At 45.5% G+C, this 19,018-nt stretch overlaps 1 protein-coding gene across 2 annotated transcripts in view; it reads left to right on the forward strand.

The window, feature by feature from the left end:
- The first annotated feature begins 4,556 nt into the window (after positions 1-4,556).
- ANP32A (acidic nuclear phosphoprotein 32 family member A) overlaps positions 4,557-19,018 on the forward strand; it is a 43,064-nt gene continuing 28,602 nt past the window's right edge. Inside the window, exon 1 of one of the 2 annotated variants that reach the window (XM_082253040.1) lies at positions 4,557-4,748. In XM_082253040.1, coding sequence (XP_082109166.1) covers positions 4,695-4,748 — 54 coding nt within the window. In that variant the 5' untranslated portion in view covers positions 4,557-4,694. The remainder of the gene's footprint in view (positions 4,749-19,018) is intronic. The other variant, XM_082253039.1, reaches the window with a different exon arrangement.

Raw genomic sequence — 19,018 nt, forward strand, 5'->3', positions numbered from 1 at the left:
TATACTGGTAATGGCGGTATTCGGTGACTTATACTGTGACTGTAATAGGGTGGCAGACAATCTGACACTAACTGATACTATTTAGCCACTTCAGCTCCGGAAGGTTTTACCCCCTTAATGACCAGGCCATTTTTTGAGATTCGGCACTGCGTTATTTTAACGAAAAATTGCGCGGACATGTGACGCTGTACCCAAATAAAATTGATGTCCTTTTTTTCCCCCACAAATAGAGCTTTCTTTTGGTGGTATTTGATCACCTCAGCAGTTTTTAGATTTTGCGCTATAAACAAAAATATAGTGACAATTTTGAAAAAAAACACCATATTTTTTTACTTTCTGCTATAAAACATTCCCAATATAAAAATGTAAAAAAAAAAAAATCGAATTTTTTTATCAGTTTAGGCCAATTTGTATTCTGCTATATATTTTTGGTAAAAAAAAATCCCAAAAAGCGTATAATAATTGGTTTGCGCAAAAGTTATAGCGTTTACAAACTATGGGATAGATTTTTGGAATTTCTATTTATTTTTTTGTTTTTATTAGTAATGGCGGCGATCAGCGTTTTTTAGCGAGACTGCAACATTGCGGAGGACATATTGGGCCCCTAACTGACATTTTTGTGTCAATCCCAATAAGCGTATTTTGATTGGTTTACGCAAAAGTCGCATCTACAAACTAGGGGAAAGATTTATGTAATTTTTATTATTATTTATTTTTTACTAGTAATGGCGGCGATCAGTGATTTATAGCGGGACTGCGACATTGCGGTGGACAGAACGGACACATACTGACATTTTGGGGGTACCAGTGACATTACCACAGTAATCAGTGCTAAAAATATGCCCTGTTACTGTAATAATGACACTGGCAGGCAAGGGGTTAACTCAGGGGCGATCAAAGGGTTAAGTGTGAGCCTAGGGGGTGTTTTCTAACATTGAGGGGATGGGCTTGTCAAATCATCACACCTGTGTTCCTAAATAGGAGGAACACGGGAGCTCTGCATTGATTCCAGAGAGAACAATGATCTGATGTGTTTACAACAGCAAACCGCCGTTCTCTCTTCACGGGGAGTGATCGCGGGTGCCCCGTGGATCGGCTTCTCCGCTGGCGAGTGGGCATGCGCACGCCCCCAGAATCGCTCTTGCGAAACGACCTACAGGTAAGGTGATTCATGGGAACCTGCCGACCTTCAACCGTATATTGACGGCGGCTGGCCGGCAAGTGGTTAAGTGGGTTTTTAGACCCTGTTTGGATTTTCAAGCATATCTCCAAGTATGGTACTTGTTTGTATCTATTGGAAACTTTATAACGGTTTTGATAAATAGGAGGAAGAGATTCGCTTAACAATCTGTACATTGTAGCAAGCTGTACTATATCAGTTCTGCCACTAGATGGTGAAACAGAGTAACTATCACATTTGTTACATGCATCTTTTATATTGTTACATTTTATCTCTACATGTATTTGATATTTTGTTATAAAGCACAATACGCGATCCAATCAGGGGTGTAACTACAGGGGTTGCAATTGCAACCAGGCCCCATCCTCCAGGGGGTCTGTGCGGCTCCCCTGTACACCTGGATACGAGGGGCGGCGGGGGCAGCATGTAGAGAAATCACTGTCCTCCTTTTACTCCTATAGCTGCAGGAGGAAAATGGAGGAGATTGGTTCCTCTGTATGCTGCCCCTGCCACCCCTCCTATCCAGTTCACTTGTGTTCTGCTGTCTCTGGGCCCCTGTGTGCTCCCCTAGTTTCTCACCCCCCCGCCCCCACTGTGCTCCCTTCTCTCTCCTGCTGGCTGCTGCAGGGGATGTGTCACAATAGAGAACCAGGAAGGGGACGGTAAATATGTAATTTACCAGCTCCTTCCTTTTCTGAATGGACAGAGTCATAGTCAGTGACATTGTAAAAAATAAAATTAAATGATAAAAAATAATACAAATAAAATACCAAAAAATAAAAACTACTGACACCAGTGGGTGAATTTCCAGGATCGCAAAGGTCACACTTTCGACTGGGCCCTGGCATTCCACCACCGTGGGGAGGTCCCAAGATGGCAGGAAGGGGGCCCACTGCAGAACTTGTGAAAGGGCCCTGCAACGAGAGTAAAGGGCCCCAGGATCAGTGGGAAGAGCCCCAGGCTTGAAGGTAAGGGCCCGGGCCAGGGGGCCTTTCATGGTTTCTTTTACCAGGGCCCTGAAGGTTCTAGTTACGCCTCTGGATCCAATGCAAATATTATGATGATGATCTGTGCAGGAACTCTGCAAAAGGCCCTACACCCCAGGGAGTGGAAACCTTGGGGTTCCCTCTCCCAGGTTTCTGGAGGTTTCTTGTGCGTGCGCTCTACTGGGACAACATTGATCTGTTATGGACCGCCCCATGCAGATATACTGTGCTAGGGCGGCCCTCCTGCACGAAATCATGTAACTGCACTTGATTTTGTGCACTGGGTGTGCACACACGGATGCAATGTCAACCAGGATCCGTCAATCGTACTCAGGAGAGTAAACAATGCAGATCGCTGTTCTATGAGAGGGAAAAATTGTGATCTTGTGTTCCTGCTAAGCAGTAACACGGATCTCTGCCTCCATCCAGTCAGAGCACCTCCCCCACACAGTTAGAAAGCACTCAAAGGGAACTAATTTAACTCTTTGATCGCCCCTGATGTTAATCCCTTCCCAGCCAGTGTCATTAGTACAGTGACAGTGCATTTATTTTAGCACTGATCACTGTATTAGTGCCACTGGTCTCCAAAAAGTGTCACTTAGTGCCGCTTCACACTGGTGTTATGACAGACATAGCATGTGATTCGCACCACATTGGCTGTAATTGCATCGCATTCGCACCAAAATGGTGCAGGACCGTTTTTTTTGGTCCGCACTGGAATCGGATCGCATAGGTGTTTACACAAATGGAGAGAGGATCTCTCGCTGTGACAGCCTGGATCTGTGGGTGGGGTAGTGGTTGGGTGGCGCGGTGGGAGGTGGTTGGGTGGTGGGGTGGCACAGTTGGAGGTGGTTGGGTAGGAAATGGTTGGGTGGCGCGGAAGTGGTTGGGTGGCACCAGAGATGTATAGTAACGAAGTAGAACTACTTAAGTACTGTACTTAAGTACCGAAATGCGGTATCTGTACTTTCCTAGAGTAGAATTTTTTTCTCCTACTTCTACTTTTACTTCACTACATTTTTTCGATGATTTCGATACTTCTACTCAAGTATTTTTTTTTTGTGCTGCATAGTTACTCGTTACTTTTACCACTGCCAGAACAGTAGATGGCAGGTTGCATAAAGCTCAAAAAAATGTGTATAATGTCATTTGTAAATCAGCGCATACGAAAATAAAGGCTGTGTATAATAAAAGCTGCTATACCAAATCTTTCCAATAAAAAGAAAATATGAAACAAACAAATAAATGGTGCTACAGCGCTTAAAGTGCATCAAGAAACTACTAACAAACACAGGTTAATCATTTGAATAAATCATTTGAAATAATAAAAACAATATGATGTTCATACTTTTGACTTCTTTCTTTAATAACTACATAACACAGTACTTGTACTTCTACTTTCAGTACTTGAGTAGAAATTTAAGTAACTTTTTCTGCGAGCACTTCCACTTCTACTCAAGTAATTTTTTGATCGAGCACTTGTACTTTTACTCAAGTAGAAATTTCGAGTACTTTATACAAGTCTGGGTGGCACAGTTGGAGGTGGTTGGGTAGGAAATGGTTGGGTGGTGCGGTGGGGTGGCACGGTGGGAGGTGGGGTAGTGGTTGGGTGGCACAGTGGGAGGTGGTTGGGTGGCACGGTGGGAGGTGGTTGGGTAGGAAAGGGTTGGGTGGTGCGGTGGGAGGTGGTTGGGTGGCACAGTGGGAGATGGTTGGGTGGCACGGTGGGGTAGTGGTTGGGTAGGAAATGGTTGGGTGGTTTGGTGGGAGGTGGTTGGGTGGCGCGGTGGGAGGTGGTTGGGTGGCACAGTTGGAGGTGGTTGGGTAGGAAATGGTTGGGTGGTGCGGTGGTGCAGTGGTTGGGTGGCGCAGTGGAAAGTGGTTGGGTGGCACAGTTGGAGGTCGCGTGGTGGGAAGTGGTTGAGTGTCGCGGTAGGAAATGGTTGGGTGCTGCGGTGGGAGGTGGTTGGGTAGCGCGGTGGGAGGCGGTTGGGTAGGAAATGGTTGGGTGGCGCGGTCGACGGTGGTTGGGTGGCGCAGTGGGAGGTGGTTGGATGTGTCTTTATATTTTTACACTAAACTTTTTATTTTATCACCTGTGGGGGGGGGGGGAGCAGTAGAAATGTTCAGGTGAGTTTGAATTGGTGCATCAGGTGACCCCACTCATCACACAGAAGAGGGGGGGGGAGTGACACCGGATGTCACTATCAGAGGATGATACAGACCTTCCCCGTGCCAGTCTCCGGGCCCCGCAGCGCCCCCTGATGTCGGAGTGGCTCTTAGCGCCGCGGGCACCTCTCTGCCCATCACTACAACACGGGGGATCCCGGGTTCGGCCGCCCATTGGCTGCTCCAACCGCAGGCTGTCTCCTGATTGGTCAGACGAGCCGTCCGTCAAAGAAAGCCCAGTTTCTGCCCGCCCCCCTTCCTTCCCTGGAACCAGCAGGTTAGTGTTCACCGCCGTGCAGCGCTAAGGAGCCCGGAAAAGCGCAGTTACCCGGATTCGGGTGAGACGGACAGATCACAGGATGGACATGAAGAAGAGGATCCACCTGGAGCTCCGGAACCGGACGCCGGCTGATGTAAGACTCCGGAGGGGGAGGGGTGTTTGCGGGGCACCTGACGGTAACGGACGGGCGGTGTTTAAGGTTACCCCTCCCCTCGTTTACCGACCATTGTGACCATTAACAGGCAATGTTTACCGACCCTGGTCTGCGTTTTGTAACTTTATCACGCGCAATTTGCGCTCCTCCGGTAACGATCGGTGCGGTGCCCCCGTGTTGTCCGTTTCTCTCTGCGGCGGCGATCGGTCGTGTCAGGGCGGGATCGGACACAGGTGAGCTCCGGGTGTGGCGGGTGGCGGTACACCTGGCTGTTATTATTACACCCCCGGGATGTTAATAAAACATCGCTGCCACCTCCCGGTTACGGCGGAGCGGAGGATTACGCAGCCGCCTCGTTGACAGAACATGGCGGAGGAGACGCGGTAACATGACCAGCCGCCGGGGCCATTTTGTTTCCGAAGTGTGACCTTAGGAAGGGCAGGAGGAGAGGGGGAAGGGAAGAGACGGTGCTCGGTGCGGCTCTCCGGTGATCGGCTCCGGCGGGCTGTGTGACAGAAGACACAATGGTCACTTTCCCGCCCAGCGCGGCTGTGAGGAGAGCGGGGGCGGAACCCCATTGGCTGACGTGCGGTCACGTGGGAGGGAACAGGTGTCTGTGAGGAGAACGGGCTGAGTTCCCTCAGATGCTGTTATCCAGTGGTTACCGTACCGGGCGTTATCCAGAGGGGAGGGTTAACATACTGGGCGTTATCCATACCATACTAGGCATTATTCCTGAGGGGAGGTTTACCGTACCAGGCGTTGTCCTGAGGGGAGGTTTACCGTACCAGGCGTCGTCCTGAGGGGAGGTTTACCGTACCAGGCGTCGTCCTGAGGGGAGGTTTACCGTACCAGGCGTCGTCCTGAGGGGAGGTTTACCGTACCAGGCGTCGTCCTGAGGGGAGGTTTACCGTACCAGGCGTCGTCCTGAGGGGAGGTTTACCGTACCAGGCGTCGTCCTGAGGGGAGGTTTACCGTACCAGGCGTCGTCCTGAGGGGAGGTTTACGGTACCAGGCGTCGCCCTGAGGGGAGGTTTACCGTACCAGGCGTCGTCCTGAGGGGAGGTTTACCGTACCAGGCGTCGTCCTGAGGGGAGGTTTACCGTACCAGGCGTCGTCCTGAGGGGAGGTTTACCGTACCAGGCGCCGTCCTGAGGGGAGGTTTACCGTACCAGGCGCCGTCCTGAGGGGAGGTTTACCGTACCAGGCGCCGTCCTGAGGGGAGGTTTACCGTACCAGGCGCCGTCCTGAGGGGAGGTTTACCGTACCAGGCGCCGTCCTGAGGGGAGGTTTACCGTAGCAGGCGTCGTCCTGAGGGGAGGGTTACCGTACCAGGCGTTATCACTACCATACTAGGCATTATTCCTGAGGGGATGGTTACTGTACCTGGCGTTATTACTACCATACTAGGCATTATTCCTGAGGGGAGGTTTACCATACCGGGCGTTATCCTGAGGGGAGGGTTACCATACCGGGCTTTATCCTGAGGGGAGGGTTACCATACCGGGCGTTATCACTACCATACTAGGCATTATTCCTGAGGGGAGGGTTACTGTACCTGGCGTTATCACTACCATACTAGGCATTATTCCTGAGGAGAGGTTTACCGTACCAGGCGTCATCCTGAGGGGAGGTTTACCGTACCAGGTGTCGTCTTGAGGGGAGGTTTAACTTACCAGGCGTCGTCCTGAGGGGAGGTTTACCGTACCAGGCGTCGTCCTGAGGGAAGGTTTACCGTACCAGGCATCGTCCTGAGGGGAGGGTTACCGTAGCAGGCGTCGTCCTGAGGGGAGGGTTACCGTACCAGGCATTATCACTACCATACTAGGCATTATTCCTGAGGGGATGGTTACTGTACCTGGCGTTATTACTACCATACTAGGCATTATTCCTGAGGGGAGGTTTACCGTACCGGGCGTTATCCAGAGGGGAGGGTTACCATACCGGGCTTTATCCTGAGGGGAGGGTTACCGTACCGGGCGTTATCCTGAGGGGAGGGTTACTGTAACTGGCGTTATCACTACCATACTAGGCATTATTCCTGAGGGGAGGGTTACCGTACCAGGCGTTATCCTGAGGGGAGGGTTACTGTAACTGGCGTTATCACTACCATACTAGGCATTATTCCTGAGGGGATGATTACTGTACCTGGCGTTATTACCATACTAGGCATTATTCCTGAGGGGAGGTTTACCGTACCGAGGGTTACCATACCGGGCTTTATCCTGAGGGGAGGGTTACCATACCGGGCGTTATCCCTACCATACTAGGCATTATTCCTGAGGGGAGGGTTACCGTACCGGGCGTTATCCTGAGGGGAGGGTTTCTGTACCTGGCGTTATCACTACCATACTAGGCATTATTCCTGAGGGGAGGGTTACTGTACCTGGCATTATCACTACCATACTAGGCATTATTCCTGAGGGGAGGGTTACCGTACCAGGCGTCGTCCTGAGGGGAGGTTTACCGTACCAGGTGTCGTCCTGAGGGGAGGTTTACCGTACCAGGTGTCTTTCCCCCCCCTCCACAAAAGATTTCAGGATGTGTAGACTTTTTATATCCATTGTATATAACATGTTTGAGGGGATTCACGTGTGAGAGAAATTTCAGAAATGTCCCGGGCTGGAAGTGGGTAATATTCTGGGTTTTAGAGTTTACAGTAATATGTTGTTAGTACAATATTTGTTTTCAATGGATTGTATGATAAATTTTTATTTATATATATATATATATATATATATATAATATAAATTTATCTCCCCTCATGAATCTTTTACAGCGTATCGTTTTTTTTTCTTCCCGAGTACAAAGATTGTAATGGGTGTTGATTGTGGTCATGATGTCAGCGCAGTTGTATAATGTAGTATCCGGGCGCTGGGAGCGTCTCTGTAAAGCGCTGTCAGTGCAGATGGTGCTGTTTAATATTTTAGGATGCTGCTTTCATCTGATCAGAGGGAAGGAAAGTTGTGCCGTCTGACAGATGTCTTTTTTCCTTTTCTCAGCGCCAGTATTATTTTCTGGGACATGTTACCCAAAGAATGCTTTGTAGCAGATAAATCTATGTTTAAACGCTTACCGACCGCCCCGTGTAACTACTGCGCTGGATCAGGTACATGTACACGATCTGGGATTCACGGGTAGGGGGAGGGGGTGAACGCGCCTCCTGCCTCAAACTGTGCTTTGATTTGGTATAGCACAAATCAGTCAGCAGGTTCCGGCCAATGATTATTGGCCAAGACCTGCTGATAGGATATGAAGAGGTAGGGGGAACTTCTGTGTGGACAAAATAAATATACAATCAAATCCACGGCACTATCCCTAAATCGAACTGAAAAGGAGGAAGCCCCCACCTTTTCTCCACTTGGAGAGCAAGGCAGGAAAGAGGGGAGATTTTAAGGTGCCTAATATTAATGATGATTCTACAATCCACAAGTATAAAAACATGAATAATTTATTAATACATCAAGTATTAAAACCATAAGATAGGTGACAGTAACATAATTCTCTACTAGGCTTGTGACGGTATCAGATTTTCATGCTGCGATTAATTGATTAAGGTTTTGCCACGGTATACGGTATTATCACGGTATTCAATTATTAAATTTCTACCTCACTTGAATTTCATTGCTGAATTTAGGGACTTTGGTTCACTTATGCACATTATTATATAGTCAGTCAGTACAGACTCTGAACCAGGCCTAAAATAAGCCATCAAGCAGTGTCTGGCCTAACTGGTGATGACTGGTCCTGGCGCTCAGCTCCGATCCAATGGCCTGGTCATTAAGGGGGCAAATACTTGTGGTCAAGAAGTGGTTAAACCTGAAGGAGGACCGGTGTTATTTATAAAATTACTTTACTATTGCTTTAGGCCTGGTTCACATGTATGCAGGTTGGCGGTTTACATGTATGCGGGTTGGCGGCCCACATTTGCACAGGCATAGCAGCCCATTGATTTGAACGGGCTGCTATGCCCTCATTGTCCGCAGAAAAAAGGTGCATGCAGCATTTTTTAAAAATTCAGTGGCCTTGAAATCCATCCTGCTTTTGCACCATGCGACTAACCTGCAGTTCCTGCTCTAGCAGGCTTTCTGCGTTTTTTATATACGTGGGCCCAGCATTTAAAAACACAGTTTGCGTGTGCAGGAACTGCAGGTAAGTCGCATGGTGCAAAAGAAGGGATGGATTTCATGGCCACTGCATTTTTTTTAATTCTGCATGCACCTTTTTTCAGCCGAAAACGCAGGCATAGCAGCCCAAGCCCATTCAAATCAATGGGCTGCTATGCCTGTGCAAATGTGGGCCCCCAACCCACATACATGTGAACCAGGCCTAAAGCAATAGTAAAGTCATTTATAGATAAAAACACCGATCCTCCTGCAGGTTTAACCTCTTCTGGACCGCAAGGATTTGCCCCCTTAATGACCAGGTCATCGGATCAGAGTGCCAGGACCAGTCATCACCAGGTAGGCCAGACACTGCTTGATGGCTATATAATAATGTAATGTGGGCTGCTATGTGTGTGTGTGTATTAGGGCTGAACGATATTCGATGTAACATCGAATATCGTGCTGCGGGCGTGGGCGATAGTCACGTCGCTGGATCAGCCGATATTGGGGACTCCCAGTGAAGGAAGGTAGAAGAATATAGCCCAACATCCGTCCCGCATGTCAAGTCCGTCCTGCAGCTCTCCTGAATGAGTGGTGAGCAGCTGCACAGGGAACCAATCACGCGTGTCTGCACACCTGATTGGTTCGCTGTGCTGCTACTCACGACGTGATTGGGTCGCTGTGCCACTACTCACCGCTCGGTCAGGAGAGCTGCAGGGGCAGACTTAACATGCGGGACGGATGTCGGGCTGTATTCTTCTACCACCACTGTAAGTCCCGATTTCTCTGCCTAAGTTCCACAGCACAGTCATATGCCCCGTACACACGTGCAGATTATCTGAAGACTTTTGTCTGCAGACTTACCAAAACCATATAATATGAGGTCAAACCTAAACACTTTCAATTTGTATGCAATCCGGCAGGCCCTTGCACTACATAGAAAAGGTAAGTCTGCAGACAAAAGTCTTCAGATAATCTGCACCTGTGTACGGGGCATTACTGTCATCTTATTAACCTGCAGTTCCCTGGAGTGTCCACCCAGTTCCCTACATTACCATTAACCCTGGCCTGCATGGTGCAACTGCAATGACATTTAGAAGGCTGCTGCTGCACTACTTCCCAAATCCTACTACAGTAAAATTAACCCTGGATGGCCCTGTAGTACACTCAGAAGAAGGCTGCTGCACTACTTCCCATCCCTACAGTAACATTAACCCTGGCTGGCCCTGTATGGTACAATCAGAAGAAGGCTGCTGCACTGAATCCCTACAGTAACATTAACCCTGTATTTAGCCTGGATTGATGGCTCTCTCACTATCGCAATATATATATAGTTGGGGAAAAAAAATATTGCAATGTAGTTTTTTTCCAATATCGTGCATCCCTAGTGTGTATATATACAGTGTGTACGGAAAGTATTCAGACCCCCTTAAATTTTTCACTCTTTGTTATATTGCAGCCATTTGCTAAAATCATTTAAGTTCATTCTTCTTCCTCATGAATGTACACATGGCACCCCATACTGACAGAAAAACACAGAATTGTTGACATTGTTGCAGATTTATTAAAAAAGAAAAACTGAAATATCACATGGTCCTAAGTATTCAGACCCTTTGCTATGACACTCATATATTTAACTCAGGTGCTTTCCATTTCTTCTGATCATCCTTGAGATGGTTCTACACCTTCATTTGAGTCCAGCTGTGTTTGATTATACTGATTGGACTTGATTAGGAAAGCCACACACCTGTCTATATAAGACCTTCCAGATCACAATGCATGTCAGAGCAAATGAGAATCATGAGTTCAAAGGAACTGCCTGAAGAGCTCAGAGACAGAATTGTGGCAAGGCACAGATCTGGCCAAGGTTACAAAAAGATGTCTGCTGCACTTAAGACTGGCCATACACTATACAATTTTCTTGTTCAACTTTCCTTTAGATTTACCAAAACCATATAATATAAGTTCAAAACCTGAACACTTTCAATTTGTATGCAATCAGGCAGGCCCTTGCACTACATAGTTGAAGGTAAATCTATAGGAAATTGAATAAGAAAATTGTATGGTGTATGGCCAGCCTAAGGTTCCTAAGAGCACAGTGGCCTTCATAATCCTCAAATGGAAGACGTTTGGGACGACCAGAACCCTTCCTAGAGCTGGCCGTCCGGCCAAACTGAGCTATCGGGGGAGAAGAGCCTTGGTGAGAGAGGTAAAGAAGAACCCAAAGATCACTGTGGCTGAGCTCCAGAGATGCAGTCAGGAGATGGGAGAAAGTTGTAGAAAGTCAACCATCACTGCAGCCCTCCACCAGTTGGGGGCTTTATGGCAGAGTGGCCCGACGGAAGCCTCTCCTCAGTGTAAGACACATGAAAGCCCGCATGGAGTTTGCTAAAAAAACACCTGAAGGACTCCAAGATGGTGAGAAATAAGATTCTCTGGTCTGATGAGACCAAAATAGAACTTTTTGGCCTTAATTCTAAGCGGTATGTGTGGAGAAAACCAGGCACTGCTCATCACCTGTCCAATACAGTCCCAACAGTGAAGCATGGTGGTGGCAGCATCATGCTGTGGGGGTGTTTTTCAGCTGCAGGGACAGGACGACTGGTTGCAATCGAGGGAAAGATGAATGCGGCCAAGTACAGGGATATCCTGGACAAAAACCTTCTCCAGAGTGCTCTGGGCCGAAGGTTTACCTTCCAACAAGACAATGACCCTAAGCACACAGCTAAAATAATGGAGTGGCTTCACAACAACTCCGTGACTGTTCTTGAATGGCCCAGCCAGAGCCCTGACTTAAACCCAAATGAGCATCTCTGGAGAGACCTAAAAATGGCTGTCCACCAACATTTACCATCCAACCTGACAGAACTGGAGAGGATCTGCAAGGAGGAATGGCAGAGGATCCCCAAATCCAGGTGTGAAAGACTTGTTGCATCTTTCCCAAAAAGACTCCTGGCTGTATTAGATCAAAAGGGGGCTTCTACTAAATACTGAGCAAAGGGTCTGAATACTTAGGACCATGTGATATTTAAGTTTTTCTTTTTTAATAAATCTGCAACAATGCCAACAATTCTGTGTTTTTCTGTCAGTATGGGGTGCTATGTGTACATTCATGAGGAAGAAGAATGAACTTAAATGATTTTAGCAAATGGCTGCAATATAACAAAGTGAAAAATTTAAGCGGGTCTGAATACTTTCCGTACCCACTGTATATATAAATAATATGCTGCTATGCCCATGTGTATGCATGCGTGTGTGTGTGTGTGTGTGTGTGTGTGTGTGTGTGTGTGTGTGTGTGTGTATATATATATATATATATATATATATATATAAATCTCTAATTCTATCTGCAGAAACTTGCTTGTAGTAGGCAGTGTTTGTCTGTGTCTGAGCCCTGGAAGAAGCATGTGGGTGTGTGCTGGGAGCTGTCTGGTTACAGGGAGGAGCTAAGTCTCTCACTCTAGGATCATATTACCAGAGCTGTTTCTATTGAGTGAGTGAACTGCTGAGTGAGTGAATGAGTCATCCAGGTCACTGAAATGTATCAATTCTAAAGTAAGACTTGAGGAGCAGATAAACACAGTATTTTAAAAATGGCACAATAACAATACCGTGGCTATGCAATACCGCGATATATCGAATTATCGAAAACCGGCACATCTCTATTCTCTACACATATAATGTATCGGACTCGGCGGGATCAAATAAATACGATCTGGGTAATTCAGGATCAACGCCCTGTTCAAGGGCTTCTTCAGGATATAGATATGAATAATTACCAGCACTACAGAGACATAAAAGACAATTAACATGCAGATATAAAGGAAAAATACATAGATATACATGATAATCGAAAAAATATAAGGACACCTAGCACAAAAAGAAAGAGGACATGCTGATAGACTTTGACCAATCACAGCAGAGAGCCCTGTGTTTACTAACAACACAGGGCTGTGTACTACAGAGTAGAGATGTGGGCGTTTTTTTTTTTTTTTTTTTCTTCTTCTTGTTTAACTGCTTGCCGACCGCCGCCAGTACATATACTGCGGCGGTCAGCCCCGGCCAGGCAAAGTGACGTACTGGTACGTCACTAGCCTGTGAGCCAATAGGGGGTGAGTGTGCGCCGCCGGAGGCGCGTTCCCGGATACCTCCGCGCGAGTGACCGGCTGCTGTGAAGGGAGAAAGGCAGGCGGCTAATGTAAACAAAGCCACCTGTCATTCTTCCCTGTGTAACAGCAGAGATCTAACGGTCCTGCTGTGTAGGACCGTAGATCTCTGCTGTTACATGTAAAGCCACATCCCTGCACAGTTAGAAACACGCCCCTAGGGACACACTTAACCCCTCCTTCTCCAATAAACTTAACCCCTTCCCTGCCAGTGCCATTTTTACAGTAACAGTGCATATGTATAGCACTGATTACTGTAGTAATGTCACTGGTACCCCCAAAAGTGTCAAAAATGTCAGTCAAGGGTCCGATCTGTCCGCCGCAATATCGCAGTCCCCCCCAAAAAATCGCAGATTGCTGCCATTAATCGTTAAAAAAAAAAAAAAAATGACAAAAATCTTTCCATTAGTTAGTAAACGCAATAACTTTTGCGCAAACCAATCAAAATACGCTTATTGTGATTTTTTTTTTTTTTTTTTTTTTACCAAACATAGGTAGCAGAAAACAAATTGGCCAAAAATGTTAAAAAATTTAGATTTTTACATTTTTTTTTTGGGGAATTTCATATAAAAAATGTGAAAAATATTGTTATTTTTGCAAAATTGTCGCTCTTCTTTTTTTTTTTTTTTTTTTTTATAGCGCATGATCAAAAAATCGCACAGGTTCTCCCTGATACCAGCCCTAAGTTGGATGCCGGTGGGACGGGAGGACTTCTCTAAATATGCCCGACAAGCTCCCATGTCAACCGTTAGTCATCGTACCTTCTACCATTGGGGTCCCTTGATAATCTATATATCTGACAGGGTCTCCGATGCAATCCTATTTTTTACACCATTGCTCGATATTAGATATACTGTATCTGCTGTGAAAATGGACCACTGCTATCTTTTTTGTGACTTTACTTTTTCCATTCATGACCACTGTTGCCTTTCTGTATGCCTTCTTGTTTTACTGTTTTATTAAATAAATAAAGAATTAAATAAAAAAAAAAAATAAAAAAAAAAAATCGCACAGGTGATCAAATACCACCAAAAGAAAGCTCTGTTATGGGAAAAAAAGGACGTCAAATTTGTTTAGGTACAGCGTCGCACGACCACGCAATTGTCAGTTAAAGTCACGCAGTGCCGAATCGCAAAATAGGGCCTGGTCAGGAAGGGGGTAAAATCTTCTGGGGCTTAAGTGGTTAAATCGGCCTCATTTTAGTTAAATCTGCTGTTTTTTGTTTTTTTTTTTTAAATCGGCCACATCTTAGTTAAATCGGCACACAGTTAAGCCCGTACACACGTACCGATTGTCGGCCGTAAATATTCGGCCGCCGAACGATCGGCCGATTGTCGGCTTGTTAGTATGATGCTTCCGACAACCGACAGCGCATTTTCGGCCGAACAGAATCGGGTGTGCAGGCATTAAAATTTTTGTTGGCCAACACCAGAACGGCCGATTGTTCGCCAGTCAGTACAGATTTCGGCCGACAGACAGCAGATTTGCAAGACTGGGCATGCTCAGAGAAGAAAAAAGACAAGGAAAGTTAACCATCACATGACATCACTTCTGCAGTCGGCTGTTGTTGGCCGACAAAATTCGTGTGCAGTCTTTTGCAGTTTTCAACAGACACGACAGCCCTGGACAAAAGACGGCCGATCGTTCGGCCGACGATCAGTACGTGTGTACGGGGCTTTAACCCTTTAATCGTCCTAGATGTTAACCCCTTCCCAGCCAGTGTTATTAGTACAGTGACAGCGTACAGTAAGATTGCTTTAGTAGTGTCACTGGTGAGGTAGTCAGTTCTGGGTTCCAGGAGTGTGCCCCCCTTTCCAGCACCCCACGCCGACTCCCGCTGTAATTGGACGGGGGGATTTTGTCAGCAGGTCCGGGCCAATGATTGTCCAATCACAGCCGAGTCCTGAGTTGACAAACACACAGGGCTCTGTACAAAAGGAATAATCTGTGTCTTTTGCCTGAAAGGGAGAAGGAACAAATCGATTTTTAGTTAAAAGCAGCACATTATATACATATTAAAGCGTTTGTTACCGTTAAAAAAAAAAAACAATTTTATTTTGGTACCGGGTACACCCGTGCAATTGTCAGTTAAAGCAGTTCAGTGCCATATCGTAAAAAATGGCTTGTTTAGGAAGGGGGGGGGGGGGGGTGAACCTTCCGAAGCTGAACTGGTTAATAATGTTAGGTAACCCAGTGTCTGTCTGTATATGTATATGTGTGTGTGTGTGTATATATATATATATATATATATATATATATATATATATATATATATATATAATATATATACACCTTTCTATACCTTATTTTAGAGCGCAGCTTGGCACTCACGTGACTGCTCGCCCCTCTCCTTCCGACTGCAGTCAGCGGGGGATTCTCAGTTCCTCCTGCTGTAGCTGTCATATCAAGAGAGAAGAGGTGCGGCCGGTCACGTGAGTGCCAAGCGGCGCTCTGAAATAAAGTATAGAACGACTTTTTTTTTTTTTTTGTTATAAAGCCAACACTGGCAACTATCATTAGGGAAAGACAGAGGATTGTGTGAAGACAACACAGTGGCTTGACAACCACTTTAACACTTAGTAGGCACACACTTAACACCTTAAGGCTCCGTTCACACCTGGGCGTTTTTGAGCGTTTTTCAGCTCCAAAAACGCTAAAAAAAACGCTCCAAAACGTCCAACAAGTAAAACCCCATTCATTTAAATGGCCCCTGTTCACATCTGAGCGTTTTAACGCCTGAAGCAAAACGCCTGTAGCTGAAAAAAGTACATGAGCTTCTTTTTGGGCTGATTACCAGCGTTTTTGATAATGTCAATGCCTGCCTCCAAAAATGCCTGAAAATCGTGGTAAAAAACACGCGAAAATGCTACGCTCAAGTGTGAATGCAGCCTAATTGCCCCCTGATGTTAACCCCTCCCCAGTCAGTGTCATTAATACAGTGACTGTGCATATTTTTATTACTGATTACTGTAATGCCCAGTACACACGATCCGAAAATCGGGCGACGTTCCATCCGTTATTTTTCGTATTCTAGCAGCTCTCAATAATATTCGCTAACGGGAGAGGTTACTCACGATACGAATTTTCTCGGACGAAAAATCTTAGCTTCCGGTATGCGTAACCACGCTGTAGCGTGTGAGGGGAAAATTATGTCTACTGCTCATGCGCTGTCTACTGCTCACCATTTTTTTCAGACGAACAACATACTGATCATACGATTATCGTACGATGTGTTATAATACGATCAAAATTTTTATGCTTGCACGACCGGATAATATCGGGTGAACTGTCGTGATCGCCTCTCGTAAGCTGTGTACTAACGATCCGATTATCGTCCGATCCTTTCACAAGCGTTTATTTTCGTCCGATTTTCGGATCGTGTGTACGGGCCATAAGTGTCACTTGTGATGTCAGTGGCAGTCCCCCCCCCCCCCCCAGCGTCAGTCAGTGTCAGAATCTCTGCTGCACTATTGCAGAACCACTTTAAGTTGCTGATCATTACTAATTACCATTAGTAGTATAAAAAAAAAAAAATCCAGTATATATCATAGTTTTGTAGACATAACTTTCACACAAACCAAATATACACTTATTGGGGTCCTTTTTTTTTTTTTTTTTTTTTTTTTTTTACCAAGGACATGAAACAGAATACATTTTGGCCTAAATTTATGATGAAATTTAATCTTATTGGGATTTTTTTTTTTATAACTGTAAAAAATATTGTCTTAAACAAAAAAAAAAAAAAAGTCAGTTTTGTTTTTTTTTTTGTTTTTTTATATAATCAAGATAAAAAAACTCAGTGGTGAGAAAATACCACCAAAAGAAAGCTCTATTTTTGTGTGGAAAAAAAAGTGATACAGATTTTATTTATGTACAGTGCTGCATGAGCGCTCAATTACCAGTTAAAGTAGCACAATGCTGAATAACAAAAAAAAATGCCTGGTCATGAGAGAGATAAAACCTTTTGGAGCTGAAGTGGTTGATGTTCTCTTCAGTGTGTTTGTTTCCAGTAACTCTGTATAGTAGGAATATTAAAACCAGAGAGTGAAATGCAGCTAGTGAAGGTAGAACTCGCTCTGTTCATAAATGATATCATTATAATAATTTCTGTTTATTTGCTCTGGTTCAGGATGTAGGATGTAATTGTGAAAAGAAGTTTCCGGCAGCTTAGGACCTCTTCGTACCTCTATGTTTGCGGCAATTATCCCGTGTTGTGTGCTGCTTGAATTGTCAGCATGTAGCACCTGTGTGCGTTAAAGCGGCATTAAAACCAAAAATGTAATATATTGCAGCTTAACCGCTTGCCGACTGCGCACAGTAGATTTACTGCGGCAGTCAGCCCCGGCCAGGCAGAGTGACGTAGGTCTACGTCGCTCGCCTGTCACTCCTTCTAGAGCCAATAGCGGGCGGGCGCGCCCGCCTCGGCTCGTTCACGGAGGAGTGCGGGAGTGTGACTGGCGGACCCGATGTCCGCCGGTCACACTATGATCACCGGTACAGCGGGAGAAAGACAGAGCGGCTTATGTAAACAAGCCGCCTGTCAGTTCTCCCTGTGTAAAAATGAAGATCAGACGGTTCTACTATGTAGAACCGTTGATCTTTTTTTTTTACACCAATAGGAATGTCCCACTACAGTTAGAAGCACGCCCCTAGGACACACTTAACCCCTCCCTGTCCAATAAAGTTAACCCCTTCCCTGCCAGTGTCATTTTTGCAGTAACAGTGCATATATATATAGCACTGATTACTGCAGTAATGTCACTGGTAACCCCAAAAGTGTCAATGTCAGTCAAGGGTCCGATCTGTCCGTCGCAGTACCGCAAAAAAAATCGCAGATCGCCGCCATTACTCGTTAAAAAAAAAAAAAACACCAAAAATGACAAAAATCTTTCCCTTTGTTAGTAAACGCGATAACTTTTGCGCAAACCAATCAAAATACGCTTTTTGCGATTTTTTTTTTTTTTACCAAACATAGGTAGCGTAAAACAAATTGGCTGAAAATGTTAAAAAATTTTGATTTTTACATTTTTTTTTGGGGGGGGGAATTTCATATAAAAAAAAGTGAAAAATATTGTTATTTTGCAAAAATTACGCTCTTTTTTTTGTTTATAGCGCGTGATCAAAAAATCGCACAGGTGATCAAATACCACCAAAAGAAAGCTCTGTTTGTGGGAAAAAAAGGACGTGAAATTCGTTTAGGTACAGCGTCGCACGACCGCGCAATTGTCCGTTAAAGTCACGCAGTAAAAAATCGCAAAAAACCCCCTGGTCAGGAAGGGGGTAAAATCTTCCGGGGCTTAAGTGGTTAACAATTGGATGTGGTGGTGGCTTTCGTTGTTTGTTTTTCATTTCCAGGCTAATGTATTAAATATTATTACATTTTGGTCACTTTATCTATAACATTACTAATTACTATAGTGTGTGTATATATATATATATATATATATATATATAGTGTAGTCCTTCCAAATACCTTGATCACAAAAGCTGGCAGGGTCCATGTCCACTGTGGGCATCTGAAGCCCTCCTCGATCTCTTTCCGGGGATAAGGTGCAGCTGGCTACCCAGCATGCACCGCCCGATCTCGCGACTGCGTGGTAATGCCACCTCGCGAGGCTCCTTCCTCGTGACATGTTGCCATAGCAACTCCTCCCATTCACGTTGTTTCCGGTCGGGAAATAGCGCGAGATTTCGACATTAGGCGACTCCCATGGACTGCTGGGATACATGACGCCGATATCACAGGTGTTCATGAGAAGTGCCTAATGATGTAATCACCTAGGCGGAGAGAGCCGGAAGTGCTCCAGAAGATACCTAAATAAAGGTATTTAGTAGAAGGGGAAAAAAAAGTTGGCATTTTTCAATGAAATGGGGATGTGCATTTGATTTATTGTATCTTAAATAAATGAGTGGAAAGGTTTTTTTTTTTTTTTAATAACAAACATGTTATACTTCCGTGCGCTGTGAAAGGGTTTTG

This window comes from Pelophylax lessonae (assembly GCF_965119305.1).
Source record: "Pelophylax lessonae genome assembly, chromosome: 4".
NCBI classification, from domain to species: domain Eukaryota; kingdom Metazoa; phylum Chordata; class Amphibia; order Anura; family Ranidae; genus Pelophylax; species Pelophylax lessonae.